We start from the raw sequence: 13,394 nt of genomic DNA, 5'->3' as shown, positions 1-13,394 counted from the left end.
ACCTTCCCAGTCACTCTCACAGACCTTGAACTCAATGATCTCACTTTTAAAGGCCTTCCACATGCCGGAGGTCCTTTTGCCTGCAAACTACTCCAATTTACCCCTGCAAGCACCTGTCTAATTCCACCAAAATTTGCCTTGCCACAATTTAGAACTTGAACCTGTGGACCAGTTTTGTCCCTCTCCATAACTATTTTAAAATTAATAGATCTATAGTCACTAGTTCCAAACGGCTCCCTCACTTGTCCTGCCCTACTTCCCAAGGGTAGGTTGGGTTTTGCCCCCTCCCAAGTAGGACCATTTATATGCTGCTTGAGGAATCTTTCCTGAATGCACTTAACAAATTCTACCCCATCTAAGCCCTTAATGCTCTGGCAGTTAAGGGGCGGCATGGTGACTCAGTGGTTAGCACTGCTGCCTCAAAGTTCCAAGGACCCAGGTTTGATTCCAGCCTCTGGCAACTATCTGTGTGGAGTTTGCACATTCTCCATGTGTCTGCATGGGTTTCCTCTGGGTGCTCTGGTTTCTTCCCACAATCCAAAGATGTGCAGATTAGGTGAATTGTCCGTGCTAAATTGCCCATAGTGTTCAGGAATGTGTAGGTTAGGTGCATTAGTCAGGGGTAAACATAAGATAGGGGAATGGGTCTGGGTGGGTTAGTCTTCGGAGGGTCGGTGTGGACTTGTTGGGACAAAGGGCCTATTTCGACACTGTAGGGATTCTCTGATTCATTTGCAACCACACGTCAACCACTGCTCCAACAAGCCGCTTGCAATAAGCATCAGGTTAGTTGCTTTCAAAGCATCCAGCAATCCTTTTATTGTAAAAACAGCTATTTTCTCATTTCAGTCCACAAGGACTGCTTTTCCCCAAGGCAATATCTGCCCATCTTTGCCAACACAACATTACCACGTGGAGGAAATCTTAAAATTAAAATAGTATCATAATTCTTACCTTGCCTCCGACATGAGAATTGGGCCCCAGACAAAGTATCGAGAAGAAAGTGGCTAATATTAATCAGGGTGTCCATGAGCTGACTGATGAATAGCCTCCACCTTGCTCTGAAAGATTGCAGCCACAATGAACTCCGGGTTTCCGATACCTCTGTCAAACATTTCCTCAGTGCTACTATCAAACCTACAAGTACAGTAAATAATAACCATGTACAATTCAAACTGAAGCCAGTTTGCCTTCATACTTCACAGATTATAACTGAGCACCTTAGTTAGTTAGAATTGGTAACAATACTTTTCATGCGGACTAAATTTTTGGTCAATTGTAATAGAGTAGAATTTGTAACACCACTTCCCAACAATAACTTGCGTTTATATAACATCTTTTGTGTGTCGTTAAGAAGTTTCACAAAAGAATTGTGAAATTGTACTTAATGCCAAGTGTCCTATGGAAATATTAAATCAAATGAAAGAAGTGGGATCTGAGGAACATCTTAAAGAAGCAAAGCAGTTTAGGGAAGGAATTCCAAAACCTGGGGCCTCGGCAGCTGAAAGCACAGGCGCCAATTTTGGAGGAATTGGGGATGCATGAAAGGCCACAATTAAAAGAACATTAATATCTCAGAAGGTTGTACAACTGGAGATAATTGTACAGATAGACAGGGATAAAGCCATAGAGGAACTGAATGAGAAATTTAAAATTGAGGTGTTACTTTCCTAGGGACTAATGTAGTTTGTGGGTGATAAGGGGAAATAGAAAGTGACGCATGGTACATTAAGGTCAACAGAGTTTTCGATAAGCTCAGATCTATTTACGGTAGAAAGTGGGAGGCTAGCCAGGATTCCACCTTGAACTTTGATGTGATTGCATAAGGCATTGATCTAGCCTTGCAAAATATTCAATGATGCCATCACATGATTAGACTGACAAAGTGACAGGCCACCATACTTATCAAGAACACATATCAGTCTCTTCTTAATCTCCCAAACCATAATGAGTACAACTTCTAATGACTTCTCTATTTTTACACTCCTATTCTCTTTGAAATGAAGGCCAACTTGCCATTTGCCTTTCCTATTACCTGCTGAACCTGCATGTTAGCTTCTTTGAGATTCATGCACAAGGACCACCAGTCTTGCAGCTGACTGCAGTCTTTCTCTATTTTAATAATATTCAGTTCCTCCATTCCTCTTGCTAAAGTACATAACCTCCAATTTCCCAAACTATATTCCATTTGTCAATTAACTTGCCTACATCTCTCTGCAGACTTTTCGTGTCATCCCCAACACCTCATTCTTGGAAGATTACTACCAGTGCACCTAATATCTCTGTAGCTACTTCCTTTAATATCCTATGATGTATCCCCCTGGTCCAAGGGGACTTATCCAATTTTAGCCTCATTAGTTTCCCCAGCACTTTTTCTTCGAGTGATAGTTTTCTATTTATTTCCTCTCCTCCTTATGCTCCTTACTATTTTGCAATTTTGGAATACTATTAGTATCTTCTACTGTGAAGACTGATGCAAATTATATATTCAACTCGTCTGATATTTCCTGGTTCCCCATTATCATTTCCCATGCCTTGTTCTCCAAGGGGCTTATGTTCACTGTGACCTCTCTCTTCTTTTTTATATATTTAAAGATGCTCTTGTTGTCCATTTTGTTAGTACTTGCACGTTCACTCTCAATGCTTAATTTTTCCCCCTGTTTTTACTTGTTTTATTCTGATGGTTTTTAAAACTTTCCCAATCTTCTAGTTTACCACTAATCTTTGCCAAATTGTGTGTGTTATCATTCAAGTTAATGCTAGCCTTAACTTCCCTGGTTAGCCTAGTCGTGCAGCCATCAGTAAACAATGTTCAGCACCATTTGCGAGTCCTCAGGTACTGAAGCAGTCCATGTTCATATGTACCAAGACCAGGACAACATGCAGGCCTCGGTTGTTAAGTGGCAAGGAAATACTGTGTGTCACAAGAACCAAGCAATGACCATTTCAAACAAGAGGTAATCTAAACATCTCATCTCAACAATCAATAGTGTTACATGAATTTTAAACTTTTCACTTAGTGCTGTGAACCATGAGATGACAGTTGAAAGGGCAGCTTTGGACAGCAGCTTGTCAGAGAGTCATACAGCACGGAAACAGACTCTTCAATTCATCTGTGCCTGTTTGTTTTTGAACCCACCTCTGAAGGTTGATTCATCAAAGACCTTTATTGACTCTTCAACTCTGTGGTGGCAGTGTGCTTATCGTAGACATTTGGCCATTAATGAAGTCAGTACCTGGGAAGTGATGAGGAGTCAGTTCGACTTGAAACGTTAACTCGCTCTCCGTAGATGCTGTCTAACCCACTGTGATCTCCAGCATTTGTTGTTTTCAGTACAGGTTCCAGCATCTGCAGTAATTTGCTCTGAAATGGTGCCAGCAAGTCTCGTGGGGAACATGATGGTTAAACAGACAGAGGGGCTGGAGTCTTTTGAATTTTTTTGAATTGGGAATTTCTGAAAGCAGCAGTTTGGTTGTTGGTTGTCAGTATGAAGATTTGAAAGCTCACTGCTCAAACTCCCATTACAAGCTATTGGAAGCTTAGAGTAGAAACTAAATAATAAGTATTACTGAATCTTCAGCTTGAATTGAAAAGGGTGGCAATGATCAATGTCTTCATAAAGTCAGTCAAGAGATAATGCTATTGTTTATGAAGCATTGCATTGTGGAAACTGCTTCAGTAGTCTGGCTAGTTTTGTTATTTTCCCTTTGTTAACATGCATCTTTTTAACAGTGTTTATCTTGTTGGGTTTTTGTGTGAATGAGGCTAAAACCAAAGGTTACCAGTTTTAATCATATTCATTAGATTACTTTGTTATAGAGTCACAGAGTTGTACAGCTCAGAAACAGACCAACTCATCTATGCTGACTAGCTATCCATCCAGATGCTTTTTAAATGTTTAACTTGCTTCAATAACATTACTCTATTGTTAATTAATAGTAAAGTACTTTCTTTAAGCTAGACCTGGTATCTGGTATCAATTATTCACAAAGTTTTCTTGAGATTGGTTATTCAAAAGGTGTGCTGAGGAGCAATTGGGGTCAATGTTTAGGGTCTTTTGATGATTGTAATTTGAGTGTGTTGCAAATACAGAGATAGGGAGGCTGAATTGATTTGGCAGTCTGTCCCCAGTCAACCATATATAACACCATTGACCAGAAACTCAACTGGGTCAGCCATATAAATACTGTGGCTACCAGAACAGGTCACAGGCTGGAAATTCTGCACGTAATTCACCACCTATCTCTCTAAAGCTTAGCCATCATTTACATGGCACATGTCAGGTGTATGACAGAGTACTGCCCACTTGCCTGGCTTTTCTCAAGGTAAACTTGTAGGTTGAGTCACTAGTTAGGAAGGCAAATGCAACGATGGCATTTATTTTGATGGCATTCATTTACTTGAAAGTAATAGCAGGGATGTACTTCTGAGGCTCTATTAAGGCTCTGAACAGACAACATTTGGAGTATTGTACACAGTTTTGAGCCCCATATCTCAGGAAGGATGTACTGGCCCTGGTGCATGTTCAGAGGATGTTCACGAGAATGGTCCCAGGAATTTTAAGCTTCACATATGAGGTGCATTTGAGGATTCAGGGTTTATTCTCTGTGGAGTTTACAAGGGTGAGGGGCAATCTAATCAAAACATACAGAATACTGAATGACCTGGACAGAGTAGATGGTGGGAAGATGTTTCATTGGGAGGAGAGATTAGGATCCAAGGGCATAGCCTTAGAGTAAAGGGAAGACCTTTTAGAACAGACATAAGAAGAAACTTCTTCAGCCAGAGAGTGGTGAATCTATGGACTTCAGTGCCACAGAAGGCTGTAGAGGACAGGTCACTGAATTTATGTACGACTGAGATAGATTCTTGAGTATCAAGGGTTACAGGAGAAAGCAGAAGAATGGGGTTGAGAAACTTATCAGCCATGATCGAATGCCGGAGAAGACCTAATGGGCTGAATGGTCTAATTTTTGCTCCTATGTCTAATGGTGTTATAGCTGCAAGAATATTAGGATTGCAATAGTAACAGGTTTTAACTTTCCTAACATTGACTGGGACCACCATAGTATTAAGGGCTTAGATGGAAAGAAATTTGTTAAGTGTCTTCAGGAAGAATTTCTCATGCAGTATGTAAATGGCCTTATGAGAGAAGGGGCAAAACTTGACCTCTTGGGAAATCAGGCACTACAAGTGACGGAAGTATTAGTGGGGGAGCACTTCGGGACGAGGGACCATTGTTCCATTAGTTTTAAAATAGTTATGGGAAAGAGTCGGTGTGGCCCATAAGTTAAAGTTCTAAACTGGGACAAGGCCAATGTTGATGTTCTTAGGCAGGGACTTCCAAAAGTTGACTGGGGGAAGCTGTTTGCAGACAAATAGACATCTGGTAAATGGGCGGCTTTTAAAAGTGAGTTAATGAGGATTCAGGGCCAGCATGTTCCTGTTAGAGTGAGGGATAAGGCTGGCAGGAGTAGGGAATGCTGGATAACTAGAGCTACTTAATCCCTGGTCATGAAAAAGGAGAAGGCATATGACTTGCAAACGCAGCTGGAATCAAGAGAATTCCTTGAGGAACATAGAGGATATCAGAGTACACTCAAGAGAGAAATCAGGAGGGCTAAAAGAGGACATGAGATGGCTTAGACAGATAAGGTAAAGGAGAATTCAAAAAGATTCTGCAAGTACATCAAATGCAAAAGAGTAACTAGGGAGAGAATACGGCCTCTTAAAGATCAACAAGGTTGTCTATATGCGGAGCTACAAGACAGGGTGAGATCCTAAATGAATATTTCTCTTCAGTATTTACTGTCGAGAAAGGCATGGATGCTGAGGAACTTGGGGAAATAAATAGTGATGTCTTGAAGACAGTCCATGTTACAGAAGAGGAAGTGCTGGAAGTCTTAAAATACATTAAGGTAGATAAATCCCCGGGATCTGATTATGCATATCCCAGGACTTTGTGGGAGGCTAGGGAGGGAATTGCTGGGCCTCTAGTGAAGATATTTGTGTCATCAACAGCCAAAGGGTGAAGTGCCTGAAGGTTGGAGGGTGACTAATGTTGTGCCATTATTTAAGAAAGGCTGCAGGGAAATGCCTGGGAACTACAGACCAGTGAGCCTAACATCTGTGGAGAGTAACTTGTTAGATGGGATTATGAGAGACCGGATCTGCAGGCATTTGGAGAGGCAAGGACTCATTTGGGATAGTCAGCATGGCTTTGTGCGTGGAAAATCATGTCTCACAAATTTTTGAGTTTTTTTATGGGGTGACCAGGAAAGTAGATGAGGGCAGTGTGGTATACATTGTTAACATGGACTTTAACAAGGCCTTTGACAAGGTACCACATGGTAGGTTGTTGAGTAAGGTTAAATCTCTCCAGATCCAGAGAGAGCCAGCCAATTGGATACAAAATTAGCTTGATGGAAGAAGATAGCAAAGGGTTGCTTTTCAGACTGCAGGCCTGTGATCAGCAGTGTGCCACAGGGATCAGTGCTGGGTCCACTGTTATTCATGATTTATATAAACGATTTGGATGAGAATTTAGGAGGTACGGTAGTAAATTTACAGATGACACCACGATTGGTGGTATAGGGGACAGTGAAGAAGGTAATCTGGGAATGCAGCAAGACCTTGATTAACTGGGCCAGTGAGCTAAGGAATGGCAGATGGAGTTTAATTTAGATAAATACAAGGTGTTGCATTTTGGTGGGTCAAACTAGGACAGGATTTATATAGTCAATCATAGCGTTCCCACAGAGTGTTATGGCACAAAGTCATACAACATAGAACATTACAGCGCAGTACAGACCCTTCAGCCCTTGATGATGCGCTGACCTGTGAAATTAATCTGATGCCCATCTAACCTACAGCTTTCCATTATTATCCATATGTATGTCCAATGCCCAGTTAAATGCCCTTAACATTAGTGAGTCTACTACTGTTGCAGGCAGTCCGTTCCACGCCCATACTACTCTCTGAGTAAAGAAACTACCCTGATATCTATCCTAAATCTATCAACCCTTAATTTAAAGCTATGTCCCCTCGTGTTAGCCATCACCATCTGAGGAAAAACGCTGTCACTCTCCACCTTATCTAACCCTCTGATTACCTTATACGTCTTGATTAAGTCATCTCTCAATCTTCTTCTCTCCACTAAAAACAACCTCAAGTTCCTCAGCCTTTCCTTGTAAGACCTTCCTCCCATACCAGGCAACATGGTGGTAAATCTCCTCTGAACCCTTTCCAAAGCTACCACATCCTTCCTTTAATGTGGTGACCAGAACTGTATGCAGTACTCCAGATGAGGCCTTACCAGTGTCTTGTACAGCTGAACCATGACCTCGTGGCTCTGAAATTCAATCCCCCTACTAATAAACGCCAACACACCATACGCCTTCTTAACCACCCTATCAACCAGGGTGGCAACTTTCAGGGAATTATGCACCTGGACACTGAGATCTCTCTGTTCATTTACACTGCTAAGAATTTTACCATTAGCCCAGTACTCTGTATTCCTGTTATTTTTTCCAAAGTGAACTACCTGACACTTTTCCGCATTAAACTCCATTTGCCACTTCTCAGCCCAGTTCTGCATCTTATCTACGTCCCTCTGTAACCCACAACATCCTTCAGCACTATCCACAACTCTGCCTACCTTATTGTCATCTGCAAATATACCAACCCATGCTTCCACGCCCACCTCCAGATCATTTATAAAAATGACAAACAGCAGTGGCCCCAAAACAGATCCTTGCGGCACTGAGCTCCAGGATGAACATTTCCCATCAACCACCACCCGGTGTCTTCTTTCAGCTAGCCGATTTCTGATCCAAATCACTAAATCACCTTCAATCCCGAAACTCCGTACTTTGTGCAATAGCCTATTGTGTGGAACCTTATCAAATGCCTTACTGAAATCCATATACACCACTTCAACCACTTTACTTTCATCCACCTGTTTTGTCATCTTCTCGAAGAGCTCAATAAGGTTAGCGAGACATGACCTACCCTTCACAAAACCGTGTTGACTATCTCTAATCAAATTACTCCTTTCCAGATGATTATAAATAAGCTTTTCCAGCATCTTACCTACAATTGAAGTAAGGCTCACTGGTCTATAATTATCAGGGTTGTCCTGACTCCCCTTCTTAAACAAGGGAACAACATTTGCTCTCCTCCAGTCTTCTGGCACTACTCCTGTCGACAATGATGACATAAAGATCAAAGCCAAAGGCTCTGCAATCTGCTCCCTGGCTTCCCAGAGAATCTGAGGATAAATCCCATCCGGCCCAGGGGTCTTATCTATTTTCAGATCTTCCAATATTGCTAAAACCTCCTCGTTATCAACCTCAATCCCATCTTATCTTGTAGCCTGTATCTCCATATTCTCACTAACATTACCCTTAATGGGAATACTGACAAAAAGTATTCATTAAGGGCTTCCCAATGTCCTCAGATTCCACAACTTTCTACTACTATTTTTGATTGGCCCTAATCTTACAATAGTCATTCTTTTATTCCTGATAGATCTATAGAAGGCCTTAGGGTTTTCCTTGATCCTATCCGCCAACAATTTCTCATGTCCCCTCCTGGCTCTTCTTAGCCCTCTCTTTAGATCTTTTCTGGCTAACTCATAACTTTCAAGCCCCCTAACTGAGCCTTCATGTCTCATCCTCACATAAGCCTTCTTCTTCCTCTTGACAAGTCCTAGGGGTACAGGTTCATAGCTACTTGAAAGTGGAGGCACAGGTAGATAGAGTGATGAAGAAGGCTTTTAGCATGGCGGTAAAAACAATGACTGCAGATGCTGGAAACCAGATTCTGGATTAGTGGTGCTGGAAGAGCACAGCAGTTCAGGCAGCTTCGTTTAGCATGCTTGTTTTCATTGTTCAGAGCACTGACTATAGCAGTTGAGATGTCTTGCTGCAGCTGTACAAAATGATGGTGAGGTCACATTTGGAGTACTGCAGACAGTTCTGGTTGTCCTACTATAGAAAGGATAGTATTAAACTAGAAAGAGTCTAGAAAAGATTTACTAGGATGTTACCTGTTTAGGAAGGTTTGAGTTGTGAAGGGAAGTTGGATAGGCAGGGACTTTTTTCCCTGGAGCTTAGGAGCCTGAGAGGTGACCTGTTAGAGTCATAAAACCATGAGAGGCATAGATAAGCCAACAGCTTTTCCTTATGGTAGGAGAGTATAAAACTAGAGGGCATAGGTTTAAGGTGAGAGGGGAGACATACAAAAGGGTCCAGAGGGGCAATTTTTTCACACAGAATGGTGAGTGTCTGGAACGAGGTGCCGGGATAACGATGGAAGTGAGTACGATTTTGTCATTTAAGAAACATTTAGACAGATACATGGATGGGGTTAGTATGGACAGATATGGACTAAACACAGGAAAATGGGACTAGTTTAATTGTGAAAACTGGATGGCATGCCAAGTTGTGCTAATGGAGCCTGTTTCCATACTGTAGACTTCTATGACTCTAAGCAACTGTGCATATTACCAATGTAAGGAGAATGACAAAAACGTGGAGAGCTAATTTGTCCTGATAACCATGCCACTAAGACTCTTAGAATTTAGCCAGTGGTGAAGCATAACACCAGGTGAAGGCTTTGCAGATCATTCCCCATAACCAGTTATGTTCAGGCTTTGTCTAACTGGGTAAGTGGTATGATTGAGCCCACAGCTCAAGGTCCTTTCTCCACCATGGGGGTAAACAGGGCCTGAAGGCCTCCTCCAGGAGTCCTTTTGCCACTCCCCATGCAGCTTCCTTTCCTGCCTCACAATCTGCCCTGGCATGGTGATCTCTTGTCCCAGCATGGTGGTCTTTTGGCCTGATGTGGACTTCTATCCTCAACAGCCTCAAGGTGAAGACTCGCGCAGTCTGGAGTCAAGGCACGATGCAGGCTAGAGACTAAGTGCTAGCGTGGACTGGGTTGGAAGGACTGTTGTTCTGAACATGTTACTATTTTCTAATTTATTCCTACAATCTGTTATGATGCTGGACCTTTTATTTCTTTCTTTTTCTGTTTTTCTTCCTGAGAACTTGAACTGAGAAATCTGTATCTAGGCATCTTGTACCTAATATAGTGCCATAAGCGGTGACTTGTAAATAGTTCATTGTACTCATTTCAATAGATGTGACAATAAAGCTAATTCAATTCAATTCAATTCAAATTGAAAGGCAGCTCCTTACCATGTAGTGGCTTGGTCTTTGCAGCTTGCAGCAAATCTGCACGAGCCACTCTATAATGCTCCTCCAACTGCTGATGTAGGTAAGTTACAAAGATCAATGGTTGGGAGCAGACATCTTCAGGGGCCTCCCCATGAGCAACCACGCCCAGCAAAACTGAAATGTCAGACCTGGAAGGAAGGATACAGGCAAAACCAACATTGAAGATACCTTCTGACTGGCTGATGCATTGTCTGAAAAAATCAATTATCCTAATTTTGGCTCCGCTGAACACAATCAAGAAATTCACAGCTTTTGAGGCCCTGCCCTATAATTCAATTCCTAGTTCCTGGTACTGTGCAAACAGGATTTCACATCGATTCTTCCTTATGCTGTTGATTCCAGCAGAGATCACAATGACTGACTGTCCCTTTCTATTATCCTTCCAAGCTGGTTGGAGATGTCCCTGATCCTCGGACCAAGAAAGCAAGCTTTCTCGGGCTCCAGTTCCTACTTAGAAAGGATGCTCTACTGTTCCCTAATTTTTGAATCCCTTACAACTACCACATTACACTTCCTGATCTCCTGCTCCAAATACCACAGTCAGCATTCTGCTTGTCCTTCTAACAGGTTTTATGCTTATTCTCTCAGATTGCGAGTAATGAATACAATTAAATTCGGCACAGACTAAGCCCCACTCTCTGCAACTGAATCCTCAGTTTCCTGACCCACAGGCCACAATCAGTGAAGATTGGGGACAATATTTCATCCTAACACTCAACATTGGAGCCCCCCAGGGATTGGTACTCAGCCCCTTACTATACTCACTGTATACCCATGACCGCATTGCAAAATACCAGACTAATGCCATTTACAACTTCGCTGATGACACCACCATAGTCGGGAGGTGGAAGATCTGGAAAAATGGTGCAGAGAACAACCTAGCTCTCAATGCCAGAAAAACCAAGGAACACATTATTGACTTTCGCCAGGATGTTACTCATGCCCCCCTACACACTAACAACACAGAGGTGGAATGAGTGGACAGTGTCAAGCTCCTGGGAGTGGTCATCCACAACAAGCTTTCTTGGACACTTCATGTGGACGTACTGATTAAAAAAGGCCCAACAACATCTCTTCTTCCTCGGGCAGCTGAGGACGTGTGGCATGACGGCGAATACCCTTGCCAACTTTTATAGGTGCACCATTGAGAGCATTCTGTCTGGATGCATCACTACCTGGTATGGCAAGATCGGAGATGGTTACAAAGAGTGGTGAACCAGACGGTTACAAAGAGTGGTCAATAATCACAAAGGCCAACCTCCCATCTATAGAATCCATCTACCAGGCCCGCTGTCAAGGAAAGGCCGCCAGCATTCTCAAAGACCCATCCCAATCTGGGTAATGCTTTTCTACAACCTCTACCATCGGGGAGAAGGTACAGAAGCCTGAACACTCGCACCAGCCGGTTTTGCAACAGTTTCTACCCTACTGTTGTAGGAATACTGAATGGACTCACAAACTCTTAACATTCGCCCGTACCTGTGTTTTGTTTTTGCTGCTATTTACCTATTATTCACTTATCTATGCTACTTAACTCTGTGATCTGCCTCTACTGCTCACAAGACAAAGTTTTTCACTGTGCCTCGGTACACGTGACAATAAATTCAATTCAATTCAAATCAAGGTTGGCCCACTCCGATATAGACCTCTCTAATCCTGCTCTGAATTAAGTTTCAAAACCACAATAGCTCTTCCTTTCACACCAAGGACGTAAACAATCACACCCAATAATAAAAAGGAAGCATATTACATAAATGGGGAAAGATCTGCACGTCCTATGCGTGAATTGAAGGAATTCCTTAACAATCAAACTTCTGGACCTGTGCCTCACAACACACTTCACCTTCAATGACACCTTCACCACCCTACTAACATGGTGTTCGGCCTTCAGACATCTATGGACAAATACTCCAAGGTGCTTCTGTTCCAAAGAACTTCCTAGTGTCATGCCATTCATTGAATATTTCCTTGCTCTTCCAAAGGAGTAATTTCAGGGTTAAATTGCATCTACCACTTTTCTGCCCACTTGACCATACCATTTATATCTTTTTGTAGCCCAGACTCGCAACCTCACTGTTAACCACCTGACCAAACTTTGTGTCATCCACAAATTTATTAATCCAACACCCTACGTAGTCATCTATGTCATGGAGGTGCCGGTGTTAGACTGGGGTGTACTTCCAAATAAACCTGTTGGACTATAACCTGGTGCTGCGTAATTTTTAACTTTGTTCAGTCATTAAAGCAGCCTTCTGTCATCACCTTCTGTTTCTACAACTGAGCCCATTTTGAATCCACTTCATCAAAGTATCCCGTATCCCAAGTGCACTTGCCTTCTTGATAAGTCTCCTATGTGGGACCTTGTCAAAGGCTTCACTGAAATCCAAATGAACTACCATCAATTGGATGACCTTCATCTGAACATAAACATCTGGATCTTGGTGTGCAGGGACAAATTTCAAAGTTTTCAGATACACTCAGTTTAAAAGATTTGTACACTGTTAGAAGGATAATGTGGAGCTCCAAAGGTCAGTGAGAAGTTGGGAGTGCATGGCACATGAGGCTTAGTACAGTATATGTGTGTGTGTGTGTGTGTGTGTGTGTGTGTGTGTGTGTGTGTGTGTGTGTGAGAGAGAGAGTGAGAGTGAGAGTGAGAGTGAGAGTGAGAGTGAGAGTGAGAGAGAGAGAAAGAACAAGTGAACAGGAGCTAGAGTACTAGTGTACTCAACTTTATTAATTAGACATAGACTATAAGAGCGGACAGATGATGTTGAACTTGTACAAGGTACTCGTTAGGTCTCATCTGGAGTACTGTGTACAGTTGTGGGCACCACATTATAGGAAAGATGTGAATACACTGGGGAGAGTGCAGAATCAATTGAGAATAAAGGTTCCAGGATTGAGAAGTTCATGTTATGAGGATAGTTTGAAGAAGTTGGGAATATTTTCCCTGCAGAGAAGATGGCTGAGAGAAGATCTGGTTGAGAAAAAGAGCAGGCTAGACAGAATTGATAGGGTGAAGTTGTTTCTGCTTATTGAAAAAAAGCAAAAATGAGAGGGCACAGATTTAAAAGTGATGTGCCAATAAAGCAAAAGTGATGTGAGAGAAAAAAAAATATTCACTTTGGGTTTTTAGGGTCTAGAATAAACTG

At 42.2% G+C, this 13,394-nt stretch overlaps 1 protein-coding gene across 7 annotated transcripts in view; it reads right to left on the bottom strand.

The window, feature by feature from the left end:
* LOC122562872 (tRNA (32-2'-O)-methyltransferase regulator THADA) overlaps positions 1–13,394 on the bottom strand; it is a 236,575-nt gene that overhangs the window by 108,547 nt on the left and 114,634 nt on the right. For all 7 annotated transcript variants that reach the window (XR_015761289.1, XM_088000251.1, XM_043716172.2 and 4 more), the window contains 2 exons: positions 10,204–10,370; positions 955–1,137 (listed from right to left, as the gene is read on the bottom strand). Coding sequence is in view for 6 of the 7 variants with exons in the window: in XM_088000251.1 (XP_087856377.1) it covers positions 955–1,137; positions 10,204–10,370 (350 nt within the window). In the remaining variant the exon portion in view is untranslated. The remainder of the gene's footprint in view (positions 1–954; positions 1,138–10,203; positions 10,371–13,394) is intronic.

This window comes from Chiloscyllium plagiosum, unplaced genomic scaffold, assembly GCF_037043375.1.
Source record: "Chiloscyllium plagiosum isolate Xiang-an unplaced genomic scaffold, Cpla_swu_hap1 HiC_scaffold_24, whole genome shotgun sequence".
NCBI lineage: Eukaryota > Metazoa > Chordata > Chondrichthyes > Orectolobiformes > Hemiscylliidae > Chiloscyllium > Chiloscyllium plagiosum.
Note: the sequence above shows the minus strand (reverse complement) of the source record. Positions and strands in the feature narration are given on the sequence as shown.